The sequence below is a fragment of the Callithrix jacchus genome, chromosome 10, assembly GCF_049354715.1.
Source record: "Callithrix jacchus isolate 240 chromosome 10, calJac240_pri, whole genome shotgun sequence".
In the NCBI taxonomy this organism is placed as follows: Eukaryota; Metazoa; Chordata; class Mammalia; order Primates; family Cebidae; genus Callithrix; species Callithrix jacchus.
In genome coordinates, this window is record NC_133511.1 from 56,732,104 (window position 1) to 56,755,958 (window position 23,855).

Consider the following 23,855-nt stretch of genomic DNA (forward strand, 5'->3'; position numbering starts at 1 on the left):
CGTGGGTGAGGGGCTGCCTGGGCTGTGCAGCATTTCTAACTCTGGAAGGAACAAAGCCAAATTTGCTACCTTTGTTTTCATTACCAGATTACGCTCGATTTGAGGCCAAAATCCATGACCTACGAGAGCAGATGATGAACCACAGCATGAGTTCCGGGTCTGGGTCCCTGCGAACCAATCAGAAACGCTCACTCTATGTCAGGTAGGCAATGGAGTATTTCTCTATCTGCACTTTGTGAGCATGGCAACTTGAGAAAACAAAGGCAACATCGTGTAGCAACAGAACATGTGTTCTAATTAACACCTGCTCGTCAGTACACTACTGAATGACCTTATGTTTAACCATTTGGAATAAATGTTTGAAATGTTATTAGATTAAATTAGTTAAAGGTGCCTGCTTTTATCAAGTTATTCTTTGGCAATGTTATGATCCAGGATAAAGTGCCTAGCATAGGTTGCAATAACAATGAGAAGAAACATTTTCATTTCTAATAAATCTTAAATTGAGTATGTGGGCCAAAGCCCTGGACATTTGCTTACCATCAGTGTGAAAAGAAAATATGCCTGTATCATCTCCTAACCTGCCTGATATTGATTGCATTAATTTTAGCGCATTGATTTAAAAACGGCGTTCTTCTAAATAGTTACGTGCTTTTCTCTAACGAGTTTCGTCAGAAAGACTTCCTTCTGTGTCATCTCATTACCAGTTGTTCTCAGATCATAAAAGTTACTTGTTCCTTCTCTAACAAAACTCATTAACCTACCAGAAAAAGAAGAATGATTGATTGAATGTGCAATGCCTTCCAGCCTTTCATCCTAGTAGCTGCTTCTTGAGTAAGATCCATCAGCACTCAACCATAACATGCTCCTCTTCTGAGAAAAGCCTCCTATATTACTTCCAAACTTCATCAGTGCTTACTGTACCTTTAAAAATTATGTAAGTACTAACAGACAAAAGGAAGAAAGTGATGCCTAATTAATGGTCAACATGAATCTATGTACCATATGGAGAAAACATGCCTATTCTTAATAAATTCTCCACTTCCCATTCTGGCCCAGAATCCAGTCTGACTCCAGCCTGAGGTCATAACCTTCTTACCTGAAATTTTAGGCATGAGGTATGTGTTGTAGATACTAATTTACATACTTGAGTTGAACGTTTGCCGTTGGTTCCACTTTGGCTGTAAAGTTAAATTTTGTATGTATTTAGTATTCACAGCAGGGCTGAGAAGGGAGTGGGATTCTGGAAGGCTTATCATAGTCCTTAATTTCCCGACTGATCTGATAAGTCTAGACTTCCTTCTTCCAGGGAAGCCCTGAGATATAGAAAACAAACCATAAAACAGGTTATTAACCCTCAAATTTGGCCAACTCCATTTCAAAAGATTATTTTGATTCCCTTAATTGTAATCTGTGACTATTGAGAACCATCCTGGAACATGTCTTGGAGTGACAGCACAAATATGATGCAAAGTTAACAGCTCCATTTATGGATCTTCTCTTCTGTGTTGTATTGGTGGTCTGTGTGCTACAAAATGTTTTTAAATCTTGAAATATTTTAGTCCGGGGTAGCAAATTGGAAAACGCTAGGTTAATAGGACAGAAATATATCAGTCAATGTAACTGAAATGGTTTTATATAATAAAACTGGAAGGGAAAATTACCAATTTGTGGGTATCTTATTAAGAAATAGAATGCATAAATTGTTGTTAAGGTACTAAAGAAATTTGCTGAAATATATTACTAAGAGCTATTAATTGTGGAAGATTAAGAAAATTAAATGAAGTGATACAATATTATATAAAACTAATACACTTATTTGAAAGAGTAGTAGTGAGATTCAAATCTTTATATCTAAAATGGTAAATAAAAGTATAACATACAGAAGAGGCAAAGACTTAAAGTAACAAAGTAATAGTTGGAGATTTTATTCAAGGGGGGAACCTCTTTTTTAATGAGACTCAAAAATACTTGACACTTCATAGGAAATGCCCCAAATGAGATCTCTATAATATACAAATATGGCATTTGGTTTCCAAATGTTCTGTTATTACTACTTATTTTGTACCTAGAGGGCTGACTTTAGCATCTAAATGACTCTAAGAGGCTTAGAATTAGAAGAAATCTGGGGCATGCATATAGTCACATCAGCAAATCAGAAGAAAAGAACTTTCAAGAGCCCCCTGGCCTTATTCTAATGAAAAGTGAGAAGACAGACCGGAAAAAAAAAAAAAGCAAGAAGCAAGGCCTAAGTGAAATTCTTACCAAAAGGGATTCAACAAGTTTGTACCTTTGTACCTTTTTTAAATACTAATTTTGGCTGTAGGATTTTCATAAAGATGCTTGCTTTATCTATAGTGCTTCTATAGGACCATGGTCAGTTGTATTTATTTTAGAAAGTCAACTGCTTGCTTTCTCAGAATAAATTACTAGCAAGTTTTATCTGATCATATAAATATAAGAGGATGAGCATGTCTCAAATCTGAGAATAACATACTGAAAATGGTATTATTCTCCTCATTTTGCTTAGCTTTATGTAATTCTAGTGCTAGAAGGAACCTTAGCTATCATTGGGCCCACTGCTTAATTTATAGTAGAGGAAACTGAGGCCCCAGGAGAACAGAGCAGAGACTTGCCTGGGATCCCACAGTTATTTGTGGCAGAGTCGGCTCTCCTCCCCACCCTCCCACTGCTTCTCCCCACATCACTCTGCCTCCCTGAGGGCTTAGTTTATGTGGTGTCAGCTGTTGAATACACTTTAGCTGTGATTCTCAATCTGCTTCTGTCAGCACAGTGCTGGACTCTTTGATTGAGGAATAAAGAGAGGAGAAATTCAAACACAAATGTCTTTGGGGTTTTTGCACAGGATAAACTGTGCTGTAGGAATATGGGATTTCTTTGGTATTATTTATATTTTTCTGCGAAGCCAAAACCTAAATCAGAAAGCAAGCAGCTTCTTTGTCCTGTGAGAAACAATTTAGCTGACTTAGTAAAATATTTGCTTGCACCAAAAAACCATTCTTCTCCTTGGATTTACCTCACATACACACACACATACACCACACACACACTCTCACACACGTGTGCACACATGCATGCACTGACACTCGTGCCCAATTCTACTCCCGGTCCTGGTGGTTTCAGAGAAAATGTACCTTCCTGGGGTCTTGCAGAAGCTGCCTTCATTTTCCCACTAGAAATCATCTTCCCAGGTGGAAGCAATTTGTTTACCTGAAATTTTAAACGAAGTGGTAACCAGTGCTATCTGAGCCAGGCAGTATTTTAAACATGAGCCAACCCTCTCTATCTTCCAATCTAGTCATAATGTTTTCTTTCTTTTAATCTTCTGTGTGCTTGAACTACTCTGGTGGTGCTTTACAAATGGAATTGATTATTGCTGATGTTAACCGTTCATGTCCTATGGGAATGATCTGGATATGTTTAATATGCTACTTGTATTGTGTATTTCCCACATTATGAAACGTATAGTGGTAAAACATTGTGAAACGTAGTTCATTTAAAAGTAAATAAAGTTACAAATATGAATAAAATGTTTTTCAAAATGCTACACAAGTACATTACAATTCTACAAAACAGATGCACTTAGGCTCCGGAGCTACTGGAATATGAATTTTGTGGCATGTATTTTGAGGCTCTTGTTCCGTGCAGAGACAGTAGGCAACTGCCTTGGAAGAGTAAGTTTATGAAAGCTAATGAAGATCTCCCTACCTCTAAAATATTCCTTTCCCTTCTTACCTACCAGCTGATAAAAACCTGGCATAATAAAGAAAGAACAAGGCTTTTCCAGCTACTAACAGGGATGCACCTTTATGTATAAATACTGCTAGGAAAAGTCAAAGATATGAGAGATTAAATTCATACAAAAGTGCAAATTACTTTCTTTCTTTCTTTTTTTTTTTTTAGAGATGAAGTTTCACTCTTATTACCCAGGCTGGAGTGCAATGGCACAATCTCAGCTCACTGCAACCTTCGCCTCCCGGGTTCAAGCAATTCTCCTGCCTCAGCCTCCGGAGTAGCTGGGACTACAGGCACACACCACCATGCCCAGCTAATTTTTGTATTTTTAGTAGAGATGGGGTTTCACCATGTTGACCAGGATGGTCTTGATCTCTTGACCTCGTGCCAAAGTGCAAATTTCTAAAGAACAATCCTTTGTTTTGATAAAAGGAAAGTTAGAGGAGTACCCAGGATGCTGGGAGAATGGGGAGGTCAAGAAATAAAGCAAATCAGTCCACCATTAACTTGGAGAAGTTAAATGATTTCCCCAAGATCACACAGCTAGACAACATGAACATAGACTTTCAGATCCTATTTGTGAGACATTGTAGAGCAGCATTTAAGCACATAGCTGCTAGATTCTGTCAGATAGAAAAACGTGAATCATGGTTCTGCCATTTCCTAGCTTTGTGACCATGGACAAATCAGTCTCTCTGGACTTACTTCAACTGTGAAGATGAGTGTAGTAATAGGATACCATAAAATGGTTGTAAGGATTAAATAAAATAGTGAATTTAGAGGCTGGGCACGGTGGCTCACACCTGTAATCCCAGCACTCTGGGAGGCTGAGGTGGGCAGATCACCTGAGGTCAGATCAAGACCATCCTAGACAAAATGGTGAAACCCATCTCTAGTAAAAATACAAAAATTAGCTAGGCATGGTGGTGCTGCACCTGTAGTTCCAGCTAATTGGGAGGCTGAGGCAGGAGAATTGCTTGAGCCCGAAGGCGGAGATTGCAGTGAGCCAAGATCGCACACTGCACTCCAGCCTGGCAACAGAGCAAGACTCTGTCTCAAAAAAAAATGTGTGAATTTAGATATCTGGCACATGGGAAGTAGTGGATAAATGTTGGTAATATTCATCATTTATTATAAAGTCACTTTTCCCGGTCGGAGACCACAGAATAGGCAGTGGCTAAGACACTGTTTTCTCAGCAGTGAGATAAGCCTCTCTCATCCCATTGCTTGTGTTCAGCAAAGGGAGAAGGACAGCCTTCCTGATTACTTTTAGATTTGTGCTTCTGAGACCCCATGAAGCCTGAAGGGGATGGCCAGCATTCCATGGCTCCAGAATACTCAGCTCCATCAACTCATCAGCATTTCTCACCCAAACAAGGCTCTACTCAGAGGCAGAACCTGAAAAGAAATCAGTAGAACCTGCATGATAGAAAGACTCACTGCATATACAGTAGGCCATTTCAAGTCTTAGTTTTCCTAACCACATGATTTCTTCTATTTCCCCTAGGCATTCTTCACCCCTTGCCAGCCCTCTGCTCATAGTTTTGTTCTAAATTTCAAAGTCTTATTTATTTTTCAGTGGATCTAAGTCTGTATTTTACTCAAAGTTGCTACTACCTAAGACAGTTTTTGCCTCAAAGGCTGTGTAATATGACAGATGCACTCAAGTCAGCCTCTTGCCCCTTGTTTAACTTAAGGCTTTCATACATTGATTCCTTCATGCCTTCTTTCATTCAACAAATACAGTATTTGTACTTACTTGCAATGTACCAGTCTGTAGTAGATGTTAATGGCACAGTGATGAATAAGAACACAGATCCCCTTTCCTCAAGTTTCTCAGTCTAGATCTATAGGCAGTCCAAATAGTTGCAGACCATTATGGTAACTATCATTTCATGATACCTCATGTGTTAGTTATGTGCCTTGCAATTATTATCCTATTTTGATTTTTACAACATGCCTATGAGACTTCCTACAGTGAAATTTGCCCAGAAGACCACTAGTATTTGAAACTCACCTGATAAAATAGTGACTGTTCTGGTGCTTGTTAAGCTTTCATGATAAAGTGTTTTGAAATGAATCAGTATTATTCGATTCTTTTCTCCAGTGGCGCTAACTGCTTCCAGCTTCACTTGGCTATGGATTTCTTGAGAACATTTAAGGCAAAGCCATGAAATCTGTGGACTCTGTTATGGGTCACATTTTTATCTTCTTCCCCTCCAATCTTGGACCCAACATGTTAGCTGTTTCCCAGAGAACATGCCACAGTCAACTGTGTGCACCCCGCCATCCAGTACTTGGCACAGGGCTAGCTGACAGTGGTGTTTTTATTGTATACATTCATAATTCTTATTTAGCGTATCAAGAATTATGAATTTAGCATATCAATTCTTATTTAGCATTTCAAGAATTCCTCATAATTCTTACTTAGCAACATCATTATTTGTTCACTTAGAAACATATTGAATATAATATAATGCAGCAGAATAGGCAATAGAAACTTCTTGAATTCAGAATTACTTTTCTCTCTTAACATCTCAGTGGGGGCAAAGGTAACTGGGAGGGGAATATAATCAGGTACCTGAAACAGTTTAATAGGATAAAGCAGAAAGGACAGAGTCTAGACTTGTAAGGACACTGGTTAAATTTGTATTGATGATACAACTTCTGTTTTATACTCTGTACTAATTTCCTCTAAATAGATCTGGCTTCACAGCCAGAATTCATAACTTATCATTATGAATAATGAGAGTTGTGCAGAGCTTATTGTTTGCTAAAATTTGAGTGTCGAATTTAAAAAATGGACACAGTACCTAATAGGCTTGTTGTTAGGATGAAGTTAAACTGAATGTATGAAGAAGGTTCCTACATTGGACTTGTTAAGCAAGAGGGAGTTCCTTCTATTGCTTCAAGGGCTTAGAAGCCTGCCTCCTAAACTGGTGCTTCCTTTAAAGCAGAATAGATTTTGATTCTTCTTTTTTATTTTGAGACCCGTTAGCATAATGCTTACTCTTTCAGGCATTTGCATCTTTAATTGTATCTTTAATTGTGGAATAAAAGACTTTGTCTTTAGGCAGCTAATTTTATACCAGAAATAGAAGAAGGAGTCATTGTAGATATGGGAGTTTTCTCCTTCCCCTGCAATCATAGGCTACCCTGATTTTAAAAGGTTTTTAATTTTTGTATTTCTGTAGGAAGATGGACAAAAGTATCATGGGTGACTCTTCCATTGACCATCATGTTTTCCTCCATTCTTCTACTTCAAGGTCTAGAATCCAGATCTCGTTACTGTTAATGGTTGGCCTATCATTAATTAATTCATCTGGAAAACCTCTCTGAGCCAGCACCATCTATCTCATACTCTGCTAGACTCTGGAAATAAAATGATTAATAAAACTTCTTTTCTCCCTTAAGGAGCTTAAAGGTCATTCCTACAAACTAGATTCTGCTTACCTCTCCACTAATTCCATGATAATCATATTTCCAGAAATCTCTCATCTCCACAGGAGAGACTTTGCCTCATAACCCAAAATGGCTACTTTCTAGAACAAACCGGACAGGTCTAGCTAAAAAGGAAAACAGAACAGTAAAAGATGGGACACAGAATGCCCACAGGAGGATAGCTGAGAGGGAAAGGCATAAAAAAAATTGAGGGAACCTCAATCTCCCCCTCACAACTGCCAATCATAAAGGTTAGATTAATAGCAAGGGAATAGACATAAAACACTAGTCCTTTAGTCTCAGTGTTTGAACAGTGTCTGACACTTCTTTAAATTAACTTTAAATACTTGTGGAATGAACTTTTTGATTAGCAGTTAAAGATGATGATTAAACGGAAGATGGTATTAAGAGAGCCACCAATGACTGGTGGAGTCAAGCACATACTCTTCTGTGTTCCTGTGTGCCACACAAACTGCTCTCCTTCAGTCTTCATGTGCTCTTTCCTGTCTGTTGACTCACCTGCCCCCTCCACTGGGCTGTGTGTATGATGGAGATTTCATCTGTTTAAAGTCTGCATCTGTACAGTCTGGCATATAGTAACTGCAGAATCAATTAAATGAATGGATTAAAGATGTCACTAAACTGGAGAGAGTTTATGTAAAATTTTACCTAATTACATCATGGCTTGCAAATGGTTTACTGACTAGGTCCCTTGCCCCTTATTAATCAAATGAATATGCCATCCTATTTGGTAATTATTTCAGATTAAATTTTCAAAAGTTATTTAATCAGTCACTATTCTTAAATAAAATAGTATTTAAACCAACAACAGTTTTATAAAAAAAAAGGATAAAGAAGAATATTACACAATGATAAAGGGTTCAATTCAACAAGAAAACTTAACTGTCCTAAATATATACACACCCAACATTGGAGCATCCAGACTCATAAAACCTTCTAGACCTATTTAAAGACTTAGTCACACAATAATAGTTGAAGACTTCACCACCCCATTGACAGCAACAGAGCAAAGATGGAGAAAAACTAACAAAGAATTTCTGGACTTAAATTTGACTTAAATTTAATTCTAGACTTCAACTAGACCAACTGGATATCTACAGAATACTCCACCCATCAAACACAGGATATGCATTCTTCTGATATGCATATGGAACCTATTATAAGATTAACCACAAGCTCAGCTATAAAGTGATTCTCAATAAATTCAAAAAAATCAAGATCATACCAACCATACTTTCCGACCACAATGGAATAAAAATAGTAATCAATGCCAGGAAGATCTCTCAAAACTACACAAGTACATAGAAATTAAACAACTTGCTCCTGAATGACTTTTGGGTAAACAGTGAAATTAAGGCAAAAATAAAAGAATTCTTTGAAATAAATGAAAATAGAAATATAATATACCAAAATCTCTGGGACTAAACAAAAGCAGTGTTAGGAGGAAAGTTTATAGCACTAAAGGTCTACATCAAAAATTTAGAAAGATCTCAAATTAATGATCTGACATTACACCTAGAGGAACTAGAAAAACAAGAACAAACCCCAAAGCTAGCAGACAAAAGAAATAACTAAAATCAGAGAAGAACTGAACAATACTGAGACTCCAGAATCTATATAAGAAATCAACAAACTAAAAGTTGTTTCTCTCAATGGATAAACAAGATCAGTAGACCACCAGCTAGTTAACAAGAAAAAAAAAAGGGATGATCCAAATAAGCATAATAAGAAGTGACATAGGTGACATTACAACTGATCCCACAGATGTATGAAAGATCCTCAGAGACTTTTATGAACACTTCTATGCACACAAACTAGAAAATTTGGGGAAATTGATAAAATCCTTGAAACACAATCTCCTAAGATTCAATCAGAAAGACATTGAAACCTTTAGCAGAACAATATTGAGTTCTGAAATTAAATCAGTAATTTAAAACCCAGCAACCAAAAAAAGCCCTGGATCAGACGAATTCACAGCCAAATTCTATCAGATGTGCAAAGAACATCTGATACCAATTCTACTGAAACTATTCCAAAAAAATTGAGGAGGGACTCCTCTCTATGTCATTCAACAAAGCCAGTATCACCCTGATACCAAAACCTGGCAAAGAAACAGCGAAAAAAAGAAAATTACAAGACTATATCCCTAATGATCATAGACCCAAAGTCCTCAACAAAATCCTAGCAAATCAAATCCAGCAGCACATCAAAAAGTTAATTCACCACCATCAAGTAGTCTTGAGTCCTGGGATGCAAGGTTGGTTCAATATATGCAAATCAATAAATGTGATTCACCACATAAACAGAATTAAAAACAAAAACCAAATGATATTCTCAATAGATATGGAAAAACTTTTAAGTCTAACATTTCTTTATGATAAAAACTCTCAAAACACTAAGCATAGAAGAAATATACATCAAAATAGTAAGTGCTATCTATGACACACCACAGCCAACATCATACTGAACAGGCAAAAGCTGGAAGCTTTCCTCTTAAGGACAGGAAAAAGACAGGGAAGCCCATTTTTACCACTCCTATTCAACATAGTACTGGAAGCCTAGCCAGCGTAATCAGGCACAATAAAGAAATAAAAGGCATCCAACCAGGAAAAGAAGAAGTCAAATTATCTCTGCACTGAAAATGATTCTATACCTTGAAAACCCTAAAGACTCCACCAGAAGGCTCTTGAAACTGATAAACAGCTTCAGTAAAGTTTTAGAATACAAAATCAGTACACAAAAATTAGTGCATTTCTGTAGTAGCACCAACAATGTTCAATCTGAGAGCCAGATCAAGAATGCAATTCCGGGGAACGATCCAAGATGGCCGATCGCTAACATCCCGGGATTGCAGCTCTCAGGGAAGGCGCGGAGAACTAGAGGACGCCACACTTTCAGACAAAGTCTGGTCGCTCACGGAGCAGAAGATCCCCCAGTGGTGGAAACACAGGGGTCGCCAGCGCGACTCTCGTGGTCGGCGCAGCGGTTCCGCCGGCACCTCGGCGCGGCAGCTCTCGGAGCAGAGTAAACGGGACGGGTTCCCCTTCTGACCGAGGTTTGGAGCCCCGGGAAGGCAGAGTCGCCTACTACGGAAACAAGAAGGAAGCCCGACAGGAAAATCCTGGGCGGAAAAGCACCATCAGTTTTAACGCCGCTGCTCTGGCCCTGGGAACTAACAACCTGGACGTCCACTCAAGAGACCTAATCTGAAAGTTGGTAACTTCAAAGACGAGAGGAGGATAAATTTACAATGACGGGAAGAAACCAGCGTAAAAAAGCTGAGAATACTCAAAGTCAGAATGCCTCTCCCTCTAAAGATGATCACAGTTCCACATCAACAATGGAACAAGGCTTGATGGAGAACGAGCGCCTCCTGATGACAGAATCACTCTTCAAGGAATGGATAATAACAAACTTCGGTGAGTTAAAAGAACATGTTGTAGCCCAACGTAAAGAAACTAGGAACTTTGACAAAAGGCTTGATGAAATCCTATTGAGAATAGACAACTTAGAGAGGAGTATGAGTGAATTAATGGAACTGAAGAATACAATACAGGAACTCCGAGAAGTATGCACAAGTTTAAACACTCGAATTGTTCAAGCAGAAGAAGGGATATCAGAGGTCAAAGTCCAACTTAATGAAATAAAACGTGAAGAAAAGATTAGAGAAAAAAGGATAAAAAGGAATGAGCAAAGTCTCCAAGAAATGTGGGACTATGTGAAAAGACCAAATTTACGTTTGATAGGTGTACCTGAATGCGACGGAGAGAATGAATCCAAGCTGGAAAATACCCTTCAGGATATTATTCAGGAAAATTTTCCTAAACTAGCAAAGCAGGTCAACATTCAACCCCAGGTAATACAGAGAACACCACAAAGATATTCCTCAAGAAGACCAACCCCAAGGCACATAATCGTTAGATTCACCAGGGTTGAAACGAAGGAGAGGATACTAAGGGCAGCCAGAGAGAAAGGTCGGATAACCCACAAAGGCAAGCCTATCAGACTTACAGCAGATCTCTCGGCAGAAACTCTACAAGCCAGAAGAGAGTGGGGGCCAATATTCAACATCCTCAAAGAACAGAACCTTCAGCCCAGAATTTCATATCCAGCCAAACTAAGCTTCACAACTGAAGGAAAAATAAAATCTTTTATGAACAAGCAAGAACTCAGAGATTTTATTACCACCAGGCCTGCTTTACAAGAGCTTCTGAAAGAAGCATTACACACAGAAAGAAACAACCAGTATTAGCCTTTCTAAAAATACACCAAAAAGTAAAGAGCACCAACATAAAGAAGAATTTACACCAACACATGGATAAAACAGCCAGTCAACATCAAATGGCAGTAACCCTAAATTTAAATTGACTAAATTCCCAATCAAAAGACACAGCCAAAACCCAACGGCATGTTACATCCAGACCTGTTTCACATGCAAGGATACACAAAGACTCAAAACAAAGGGATGGAGAAAGATTTACCAACCAAATGGAGAGCAAAAATAAATAATAAATAAATAAAAAGCAGGAGTTGCAATTCTTGTATCGGATAAAATAGATTTTAAAGCAACAAAGATATAGTGGTAAAAGGATCAATGCAACAACAAGAGCTAACGATCCTAACACCCAGATACGAGACTTAGACTCAATGAGACAGAAAATTAATAAGGATATCAAGGACTCGAACTCAGATCCAGAACAAGTAAACTTAATAAATATTTATAGAGCTCTCCACTTCAAATACACAAAATATACATTCTTGTCAATACCACATCACACCTACCCATTAGTTTAAATGAAACATTGATTGGCCATTATTAATACCCAATTTTTTTCAAAATAAAGCAATATTTCCATTTACTCTCCCTCTTTCTCTTCCTCTTTCTTCCTCTCCTTTACTTTTTTTTTTTTTTTCTTTCCTTCTCTCAAAAAAAAAGAAATCAACTTGTAAACCTCTAGATCCAGGTCGGCAATGTCTCTTTCATTGCTTGATTTCCTTTCTTCCCTTCCCTCCCTCCCTCCCTCCCTCCCCGCTTCCTCCCTTCCTTCCTTCCTTCCTTCATCCCTTCCTTCCTCCCTACCGTCCTTCTTCCCTTCCTTCCTGCCTTCCTCCCCCCGCCAAGAAAAAAAAAAGAATGCAATTCCATTTACAATAGCCACACAAAGAGTAAAAATACCTAGAAATACATCTAACCAGGAGGTGAAAGATTTCTACCAGGAGAACTACAAAACACTGTTGAAAGAAGTTATAGATGACACAAATTTAAAAACACTCCATTCACATGAATTGGAAGAATCACATTGTTAAAATGGCCATACTGCCCAAAGCAATCTACAGATTCAACACTATTACCATCAAACTACCAATGTCATTTTTCGCAGAATTAGAAAAAGCATTCTAAAATGTATATGGAACCAAAAAAGAGCCCAAATACCCAAGCCAATTCTAAGCAAAAAGAAAGCTAGAGACATCACATTACCCAACTTTACACTATAGAGCTACAGTAAGTAAAAAAGCATGATACTGGTACAAAAACAGATGCATAGAACAATGGAACAGCAAAGATAATGCAAATAAAGCCACACAGCTACAGCCATCTGATCTTCAACAAAGTTGATAAAAAATAAGCAATGGGAAAAAGACTGTCTATTCAATAAATGGCACTAGATGGTGGTAGCCATATGCAGGACAAGACTGGACCCTTATCTCTTGCCAGATACAAAAATTAACTCAAGATGTAAAAAATTATTTACTTATTTTTGAGACTGTCTCACTTTGTCACCCAGGCTAGAGTGCAGTGGTGTGATCTCAGCTCACTACAACCTCCTGAGTTCAGGCAATTCTCTCACCTCATCCTCCTGAGTAGCTGGGACTGGAATGCAGATCACCACACCTGACTAATTTTTATATTTTTTGGTAGAGACAGCGTTTTACTATGTTGGACAGGCTGGTCATGAACTCTGACCTCTACTGATTCACCCACCTCAGCCTCACAAAGTGCTAGGATTACAGCCACAAGCCACTGCAGCCAGCTGGATTAGAGATTTAAATGAAAGACATCAAACTATGAGAATCCTAGAAGAAAACCTAGGGAATGCCATTCTGGACATTGGTCTTTGAAAAGAATTTGGGACTACCTTCTCAAAAGCAATTGTAACAAAAAAAAAAAATGACAAGTGGCACCTAATTAAACTAAAGAGCTTCTGCACAGCAAAAGAAACTATCAACAGAATAAACAAACCAATTACTAAATGGTAGAAAATATTTGCAACTATGCATCTGACAGAGGTCTAATGTCCAGAATCTATGAGGATTTAAGTAATTCAACAAGCAAAAAACAACCTGTTAAAAAGTGGGCAAAAAACATGAACAGACACTTCTCAAAAGAAAACGTACAGCTGGTCAACAAACATATGAAAAATGCTTTTCATCACGAATCCTCAAAAAATGCAAATCAAAACTACAATGATATACCATCTCACACCAGTCAGAATGGTTATTATGAAAAAAAAAATAACAGATGCTGGCAAGGCTGTGGAGAGGCAGATTTATTATGTACCAGGCAGTTTGCTAAGTATCTTATGTAAATTATTTTAATTCTCACAAAACTTGATATGGTAGGTTTTATTATTCCCATTACTGAGAAGAAAAAATTGAAATCAGGTTTCAGTTTTCTCATAAATTACTAAACTAGGACTAGAACCTAGGCATGCTATTCTATTTCCCCTACCTATTGTTTCATATGGCTTTATTAAATAGCTTTCAGATATTTTGTTTGATGCAATATGTCTGTACATGAATTTGATTGATTGATTGATTATTGAGACAGGGTTTTTCTCTGTCACCCGGACTAGAGTGAGTGGCACAATCATGGCTCACTGCAGCCTCAACCTCCTGGGTTCAAGTGACCCTCCTACCTCACTCTCCCAAGTAGCTGGGACTACAGGTGTGTCACCATGCCTGCTAATGTTTATTTTTTGTAGAGACAGAGTTTCACTATTTTGCCCTGGCTGGTCTCAAACTCCTGGGCTGAAATGATCCTCTCACTTTGGCCTCCCAAAGTGCTGGGATTATAAGTGTGAGCCACTGTCCCTAGCCTGTAAGTAGATATCATTTTTCCTACAGTATTCAGATAAAGAATCTGAGATTCTGAATATTAAGTTATATACTCTTTTCTCTAAGTATAAAATAGCAACAATTCCTTGACTCAATCTTATCTTCTCTTTAAAGATGTGTAAACACAACTCACATATATGTATTTCTAGTGTTTGCCCTGTATTTTATCTACTGTATAGGACATGAGTTTTAACAGAGCTACTTATACATTTTATTAAATGTTGAATGGATAGTTGAGTATTATGTGGTTATCTTAGATCCTGCACTCTAATTTGAAGATGCCCAGAGCATATGGATTTGTGATTAAATTGATAGAGTCCCTGATGAGTTGTGATGGTTACAGTTCTATGAGTCAGGTCCCTGCCTCTCTTCTTCAAGGATAGATTCTACAGCCAACATAGCTCTATGCCTATAAATCCCCACATTAAAGAGCACAGTTGAAGTGCCTGTCACATGATGCCTCTCCCAGGACCTGCTACATAACTTGCAGGGGCCAGGTGCAAAATGAAACTGCTCAATTCTTGTTCACAAATTAATAGCAAAGTCGGGCATGGTGATTCACACCTATAATCCCAGTACTTTGGGAGGCCAAGGTAAACAGATAGCTTGAGGTCAAGAATTGAAGACCAGCCTGGGCAACATGGTGAAATTCCAATTCTACCAAAAACAAAGCAACACAAAAATTAGCTGGCATAGTGGCAGGCGCCTGTGATCCCAGCTACTCAGGGAGCTAAGGCAGGAGAATCGCTTGAGCCATGGAGATGGGACCTTGCAGTGAGATCACGCCACTGCATTCCAGCCTGGGCGATAGAGCAAGACTGTCACAGATAGATAGATAGATGATAGATAGATAGATAGATAGATAGATAGATAGATAGATAGATATAAAGATAGGTAGATAGATAGATGATAGAGAGAGATGATAGATAGATAGATAGATAGATAGATAGATAGATAGATAGATAGATGATAGATAGATAGATAGATAGATAGATAGATAGATAGATAGATAGATAGATGATAGATAGATAGATATAGAAGCTAGACAATGAGAGCAGAGCATAATGCCAGGTGTGGGACTCTGTGGAACCCAGGTCTCATACCCACAAAGCTATTCCCATTGACCCCTGACTTAGGACATTTCCCTCAAAACTGAAAGCATGATTATTTTCCTTAATATGTAGTGTAGTAGAGGTAAGAAATACAAAATCAGGGCTGGAAACATTTCCAAGGATCCACATCTTATCCTTTGTCTAAAAGAGAATTTTATATGAATTAAGCATATGCCTGCTTTTATGATATGTGGAAACATTTTCTTCCAGCCCTCTTCCTGCTTGAGAAACTTGACATTCCCACTTGCCCTGAACTGTCAACGGTCCACTTTGAGTCATCTGTCTTCACCAAAGCAAAGCTTTCCAAAGCTAAGTGGCATCATTTCAAGTTTATTTAGCACCTGCAGGACACTTTTGTCTTCTTGTTCTGCAAAAATTTCTGCCCCTTAGCCCTTCTCTTCAGGCCTAAATTTTAAAGAAAATGCACAAAAGTGCCTTGGAGGACTTTGAAAAACAGTGGGACCTGTTAGATGCTGGTATCCTTCCCATATGTCATTGCCAAGATTCAGAGGCTACAAGATTGTAAATTCCCCTGACTGGTAACATTACAATAAAAAAAAAAAATAGAGTTAATATGAAATTAGACAATTAAATTGCACCAAGTAAGAATCCTAAAAATAATAAACAAAAAAGCAAATTATAATATATATTTGATTTGGTTCTTTTTAATATTGCCATCATTTTCTCAAAGAAAAGGGATTTTAATGCCAAAAGAAACATAAGAACAAAATCTGAGCATCAGAAAAAGTCCTCCAAATATTATAAATTTGTACTTTTAAAACCTCACTAGATAGATCACCATATTTTCTCTGTCCATATAATCTTACTTTATAGCTAAAAAAATTAAAGCAAGCATCATGATAACTAAGTTGTTCAGTTCTTAATCTTGAATATTTTGGATCTAAATAATTCTAAAGTCCTTAGGGAATGCATTTTTTAACCTTTATCCTTTTCTGGACAAAGAAAACATCTTTTAGATTTTTTTCTTTGTGTACATATGCTTTCTTCACTTTTATGCCATTTTCTTAGTCAGTAAGAAGCCCAAACCCATCTTTGGTGATAAGCTCATCCTTTTCAGTGATGTTAAAAGGTAAAAAGGAATTGTTCATCATCAAAATTATTTTTTATTTTTAAAGTTGTACTTTAATTTACCCTTATGCCATTCTTTCTACTTAAAAACAGACCCACTTTTTGACAGCTTTATTGAGATATAATTGATATACAAAATTATACATGTTTAATCTATACAATTTTATGTGTTCAAAAAAACAGATTTTTAAAGGTATCATCACATTACAGTATCTTTCATTGTATTTATAACATTGTATATCCTACATTGTTTCAAACCAGATTGCTTACCTCATGTACTTTTTCCCCTTAATTGCTTTAAAATGCAGATGTGTTTTTTGAAACCCAGGATTCCCTACTTTTATATATAAAAAATTTATACTATTATCTGATTCCGTGGATAAAATAATGGGAAAATGTGGTGTAAACTGAGTAGAAGTTTGCAGCAAACACAGTATTTAATAGCTTCTAATGCCCTCTAATATGAAAATCCAATTCTCATTTAAATTAACTTTGTCACTCTTACTCTAGACAAACCTCTTTACCAGTTCCAGTGGCTTCTTTGGAGCCAGTTTAATCTTTCTTTTTCCTGTTAATGAGGGCTCCTAGCCAATCATCAGGAAGGGGTCTCTGCTTGTGTTTCTGGTTGCTGTAATCTGAATGAGTGAGGAGTTTCCCCACCTAAAAGGCTTATGTTGAATAAACACCATTGCTGGTTCTTCATAACTTCTCTCTTTTCCTAAAAGTTTGTATTCCTGCCCCTGTCCTCATAAATGGGGGCCTTCATGATACTTCCATCTCCATCACACACTCAAATTCTTTTATGAACCCTTGATTATATCATCGATTCAGATATCCTGAGGATGAGGAGCTGCCAGTGAACATTTAATTTTCATAGTATCTATGAGGGAGGTCATTACTAACCCCTATTATACAGCGAATGAAACAAAGATTAGAGAGCTTATGTTATCACCCAAATTTACACAGCAAAGCAGGACAACATGATAAAAACTCAGTTGTATCCTATGCCAAATACCAGCTCTTAATCTTAATTTCCATGGCTTCTAAAAATACTACATTTTCTTAGATGTACTTGATTTCATATATGCTCTCTCATTCCTATAGGTACTTAAAATTGTTAAAGCAAGTTCTATGCGTTTTGGGAAATATAATCATCTAATGTATAGTACAACTCCCTCAGTAATAAATGAGGACCTTAAAGATGGTCAGTGAGATGACATGGAGTTGTATTAGTTCAGATGTAAACCATGTGATCATTCACTGATGATGCATCCTTAGCAAAGAGGCATGAGGTTTCCTGCTACGGTTGCTACACAGAGGGTAAGAGGATTGCAGGATCTTCTGACTGCCTTAGAGCAAGTATGATGAAAAGGATATACATTTAAGTTTTTCTTCAGTGACTATTTATGAAAAACTACATAGGATTCTGTCAGGGGTAAAAAGATCAATCAGACATGTCTTCGAGGATCCAGCTAAAGCTAGTAGCAAAAAACAGAAGAAAATAGTAAGCTATTATCGCAAACACAAATTCTGCTCCAGGATCTGACGCGTATGCAGAGGGTAGGAAATAGTAGAGATTTGAGAAGCTAACTATTATGGAGTCTCTTTTAGTAGGTTCCAAAAGTAAAGCTGCATTTTTTTTGGTCATCTTTGGCAGTATATTTCCCCTCCATAGAAAGTATACACTACCATAGAATGAATTATTAAGTCCTCTAGAGTACTAACTCAGTCAGCCATGCATTCATGAGTTCACAGCAGATGGGAGTAAGCCAAAAGCTTGGGTTCTGGAGTCAGAAATTCCTAGACTTAAATCCTGGCTCAGCCACTAAGCACCTTTCTGGTGACCTTCGTAACTTACTTCTTCTCCATTTAGGCCTCCACTTTTTCCATAAAATGAGTGTAATAAAAATACCAATTGAAAGTTTATAAGGAATAATGTTTGTAAATCACTTAGCATCTTACACAAACTCTTCTAGAAATTAGAAAAGAGGGGGTACGTCCTAGCTTTTACAATGTTAATGTCATCGTGACACCGAAACATAACAAGGTAATTGTATGAAAGGAAATTTGTTCTCCAATCTCTCTCATAAACATCAAATTAAAAGTACAAAATAAAATATTAGCAAAATAAATCTAGTTATATATAGGAAGAATAATATATCATGACCTGCTGGAATTTATTACAGAAATGAAAGCCTGCTTTAACATTAGAAAATCATGTTAACAGAATAAAATATAAGAATCAGATGATCACCTAAATAATTACAGGAAAAGCATTCAGTAAAATTTAAACTCATCTGTGAATAAAAGTTCTTAGAAAATGTGAAAAATAGAGGACTTTCTAAATCTAATAAAAGGCAAGCATCACACTTTTTTTTGAGACAGAGTCTCACTCCGCCGCACAGTCTGGAGTGCAGTGGTGTGATCTCGGCTCAGTGCAACCTCTGCTTCCCCTATTTAAGTTATTTTCATGCTTCAGCCTCTGGAGTAACTGCAACTACAGGCATGCACCTCCATTCTTGGCTAATTTTTGAATTTTTATTAGAGATGGGGTTTCACACCATGTTGGTCAGGCTGGTCTCTAACTCCTGGCCACAAGTGATCTTCCCACTCTACCTCCCAAAATGCCTGGATTACAGGCATCTGCCAGGGAGCCAGCCTAAACACCATACTTAATAATGAAATTTTGGAAGCTTTTTCCCAGAAGCAGGTATGAGACACCTTCTATCACTGTGCTACCCTTCTTTCACCACTGCTATTAAATGGAGGTGCAAGAAAAAGTAAGGTGATTGGAAGGAAAACAATAAAACAATTCTTCTTTTCTGGTAACATAATTGTGTATGTTTAAAATTCAAAATAACTCGATAGACTACTATAATTAAATAGTGGCTTTAGCAATTCTACCAAATAACAAGGTTAATATCAAAGTTATCAGTTGTATTCCCATATAACAATATTAAACAATAAGAAAACTAAATTTACAGTAGGAGTGAAAAACATTAAAGTCATAGGAATAGAACTAACAAAAGAACACCACTATACAAAAAAGCCACAAATGTTATTAAAAGAAGACACATAAATGTGGGATATACCTTATTCATGAATAGGAAGATGCAATATGGCAAAGATTTCAGTTCATTCAAACTGATGTATTGATTCATTGCAATTCCTATCAACATCTCAGAAGATATTTTTTTATTCATTTGTTGGTGATGGTGATAGATTTGACAAAGTGATTCTAACATTAATATGGAAATGTAAAAGACCAACAATAGGCAAAACAGAAAAATGAAGTCAGAGAATTTATATTATATGATGTTAGGATTTATTTTGAGTTTACGTAATTAAAGGCAGTGTAAAATGGTATAAGTATAAACAAATAGACCAATGGAACAAAATAGAGTGCAGAAATAATCACACACACATACAACCTCCTGATTTTATGATGAAAGGAAAATGGCTTTGAAGAGGAAAAGGATGATCTTTTTAGTAAATGATGCTGCATCAGTTGGATGTCTGATCTTTTTTAAATGGCTCTTGACCCAACCTCACACGATACACAAAAATCTTTCTACATGGATTATAGATAAAAATATAAAAAGTAAAACAATAAAAGTCTAGAAGATAATATTGAAGAATAACTTCATAGGTGTGTGATAGGCAAAGATTAAGTCTTAAACAGCATAAAATATACTAATCATAAAGGATAATATTGATAAACTACATTAAAATACAAACCTCTGTTCATCTAAAGACATCATGAAGAGAATGGGGCAAGACAGAGCACAGGAAAAGATATTTGTAATTCCGACATCTGGAAAAGAAATTTGTCTTCAGAATATGTAAAGAGCAGCTATAAGTCATTGAGGAAAAAATATATATATTTTTTTTAATGCACAAAAGACTTGAACTGGCATTTCTCAAAAGAGGATTTGTAAAACAGTCAATTTACATGAAATGGTGGTACCCCCAGAATGGCTAAAATTAAAGACTGTTCATACCAAGTGTTTGTGAACATGTAGAGTGTCTCAAACATTGCTCATGGGAAGTAAACAACCACAATGGAAGATTGTTTGTCAGTATCTATCAGAGCCAAACATAGACCCTATGATCTATCCTTAGGTATATACCCAATAGTAATGAGTACGTGTTCAACAAAAATATAACAAGAATGTTCATGCAGCATTGTTTGTAATAGCCTAAACCTGGGAATAACCAAATGTCTATCAACAATACAATAGCTAAATAAATTGTGGTATATTTGCACAAAAGAATACTATATAACAGTTGGCTCCTCCATGCAATGGCAGATAGGAATCTTGCAAATATAATATTGAATGCAAGAAGCCAGACACACACACCACACACACAAATACTATATGCATATTAGTTTCCTAGGCTGCTCTAGAAACAAATCACCACAAACTTAATAGCTTATAAAAAGATAATTATCATCTTACAGTTTTGTAGGTTGGAAGTCCACTGTGTATCTCACCAGATTAAAATCAAGGTAATCAGCAGGCTGTTATTCCTTTCTTGAAGTTCTAGGGTAGGATCCAATCCCAGTTTATTTGAATTGTTGGCTGAGTTCAATTTCCTGTGGTTCTAAGACCAAAGTTTCTGTTATCTTGCTTCTGTCAGCCTAGGGCTTTCCTCATCTAGAGGCTGCTGCATTCCATGGCTTGTGGCCCCCTTCCTCCATCTTCAGAATCAACAATTGCAAGTTGAGTGCTTCTCATGCTCTACCTCTCACCCACTAGCAAAAGATACTCTGCTTTTAAGGATTGATGTGATTAGATTGGATCTACCAAGGATAATCCAGGATAGTCTCCACATTTCAAGTTTCTTAACCTTAATCCCATCTGCAAAGTCTCTTTTGTCATACCAAGGAACATATTACAGATCCGAAGGATTAGGGATGGGGGGTGTTATTCTGCCCACCACAATAACATTCAAGAACAGGCAAAATGAATCTATGATGATAGAAGCCAAGAGCGATTATGACCCTTGGGATGATGTTGCTAGAATAGGAATAGTAGTATCCATTTTAGAGCTTTGGTGAAAGTATTTTTTTTTTTTGAGACGGAGTTTCACTCTTGTTACCCAGGCTGGAGTGCAATGGCGCAATCTCGGCTCACCGCAACCTCCGCCTCCTGGGTTCAGGCAATTCTCCTGCCTCAGCCTACTGAGTAGCTGGGATTACAGGCACGCGCCACAATGCCCAGCTAATTTTTTGTATTTTTAGTAGAGACAGGGTTCACCATGTTGACCAGGATCGTCTGATCTCTTGACCTCGTGATCCACTCGCCTCGGCCTCCCAAAGTGCTGGTGTTGCAAGTATTAGAGCCAACAGCAGTTGCCTTGCAAAGTGCCTGTAGCAACATAGCCCTGTTATTTCATGTCCTGCTTCCCTCTCTTCTCCCAACTCCAACTTCATCATTTCACCTGTAATACTGCTGCAGTCAGGACTTCAATGCAGAATAAGACATCCTGAAGACTTGCAGACCCTCTGTAATGGTGCTTCCTAAACTTGCCTGGTAATGAATATTCCTCAGAAATGAGGATTTAAGCAGGAACTCCAGGTGCTACTTAGGTAAAAGCAAGTTTGGGAAATACTGCTTTTTGAAATTTGCTTGTATCAAACACTATTGAAAACACAAGAAATGCTAAATGATTTGCCCTAGCTCCATCCAAAATACCACTTACTACCCTTTATAAGCCACCCATAGCAAATCAGCAATGCTATATCATTGAAAACCAAATACTTCTTAAAACACCGGACCAATCACAGATCAGATTCTAGAACTTAATCTTTTGCTGGAAGTCTCAGTGTGATTCTAAGGATCTAGCACAGAACCCAAACAGAAAATTGTTGCATAAATATTTGTTCATTTCACTGAAATTAAAGACGGCATCTGGTTGTTTGTTTGTTTGTTTGTGCAGGCTCTCACTCTGTTCCCCAGGCTGGAGAGCAGTGATGTGATCACAGCTCGCTTCAGCCTCGACCTCCTGAGGCTCAGGTGATCTTCTCACCTCTGCCTCCCTGCTAGCTGCAACTACAGATACACACCACAAATCTTGGCTAATTTTCGTATTTTTTGGAAAGATGGAGTTTCTCCATGTTGCCCAGGCTGGTCTCAAATTCCTAGGTGCAAGCACTCCACCCACCTCGGCTCCCAAAGTGCTGAGTTTATAGCCATGATCTACCACGGCCAGCTCGTTTTATTGTTTTTTCTATTAATGCATCCTGCAGTTGCCCATGCCCATGACTTCTTGAATGTGGTAAGAAAGAAGTCTGGTAAGAATTGAGTCGTCTCTGTAGCATTCATTTCACATACTCTACCTCAAACTTTTTCATTTATTCATTTTACAAACAGCTATTGATATCCCATATTGCAGACACTTAGACATGTTCAAGGAATACAGGGATAATAGTTCTCAGTCCTTGCTTTAAGGTACTCCCAGTGTAGCGGAGGGACCAATGGTAAAAGAACATCCAAATCCACCTCCCCACCATTCACGCATTTTGAATTTACATTGATCAACAGGGGAGCCACTGGCACAGTAAATCAGGTCTCAGCCTCTTTCCTGCTTTGTCCAGTTCGTACTGGCTTTCTTTCCTGGGAGGGGCCAAAAATCCACTTGTTTACTACCTGCCTCTCTGCTTTATCTCATTGCGTCTCAACCTTAGCTCCAGGTAAGAAATACCTGTAGAGCTCTTAAAAACCCTGATGTCTTGCCCCAGCCCAGACCTACTAAATCAGAATCTCTGGGAGTGAATCCCCAGGAATTAGTGTTTTTAAAGCTTTCCTCGTGTTCCCTATATGCAGCAAAGTTGAGAACCACAATTTTATCTTTTCTTTCTTTTGTTGGTTTCTTTTATTTATTTATTTATTTTTATTATTTTTTTTTGAGACGGAGTTTTGCTCTTGTTACCCAGGTTGGAGTGCAATGGCGCAATCTCGACTCACCGCAACCTCCGCCTCCTGGGTTCAGGCAATTCTCCTGCCTCAGCCTCCTGAGTAGCTGGGATTACAGGCATGCACCACCATGCCCAGCTAATTTTTTGTATTTTTAGTAGAGATGGGGTTTCACCATGTTGACCAGGATGGTCTCGATCTCTTGACCTTGTGATCCACCCACCTCGGCCTCCCAAAGTGCTGGGATTACAGGCGTGAGCCACCGTGCCCGGCCTTCTTTTCTTTTTTAAAAAAAAATTTTCTTTACTTCCTCAGCCCATGTTTAAGCTGAAAACAATCATTTTTTTAAAGTCTCAGATTTCTTGCATGGAAGTCTAGTGCAAACCTCAGTAGCTAATGG

General features: G+C 37.7%; 1 protein-coding gene across 50 annotated transcripts in view; it reads left to right on the plus strand.

Moving 5' to 3' along the window:
- The window catches only part of DLG2 (discs large MAGUK scaffold protein 2), a 2,299,762-nt gene that overhangs the window by 2,126,237 nt on the left and 149,670 nt on the right, over positions 1 to 23,855 (plus strand). For all 50 annotated transcript variants that reach the window (XM_078340083.1, XM_078340084.1, XM_054241373.2 and 47 more), the window contains one exon: positions 88 to 202. In XM_078340083.1, coding sequence (XP_078196209.1) covers positions 88 to 202 — 115 coding nt within the window. The remainder of the gene's footprint in view (positions 1 to 87; positions 203 to 23,855) is intronic.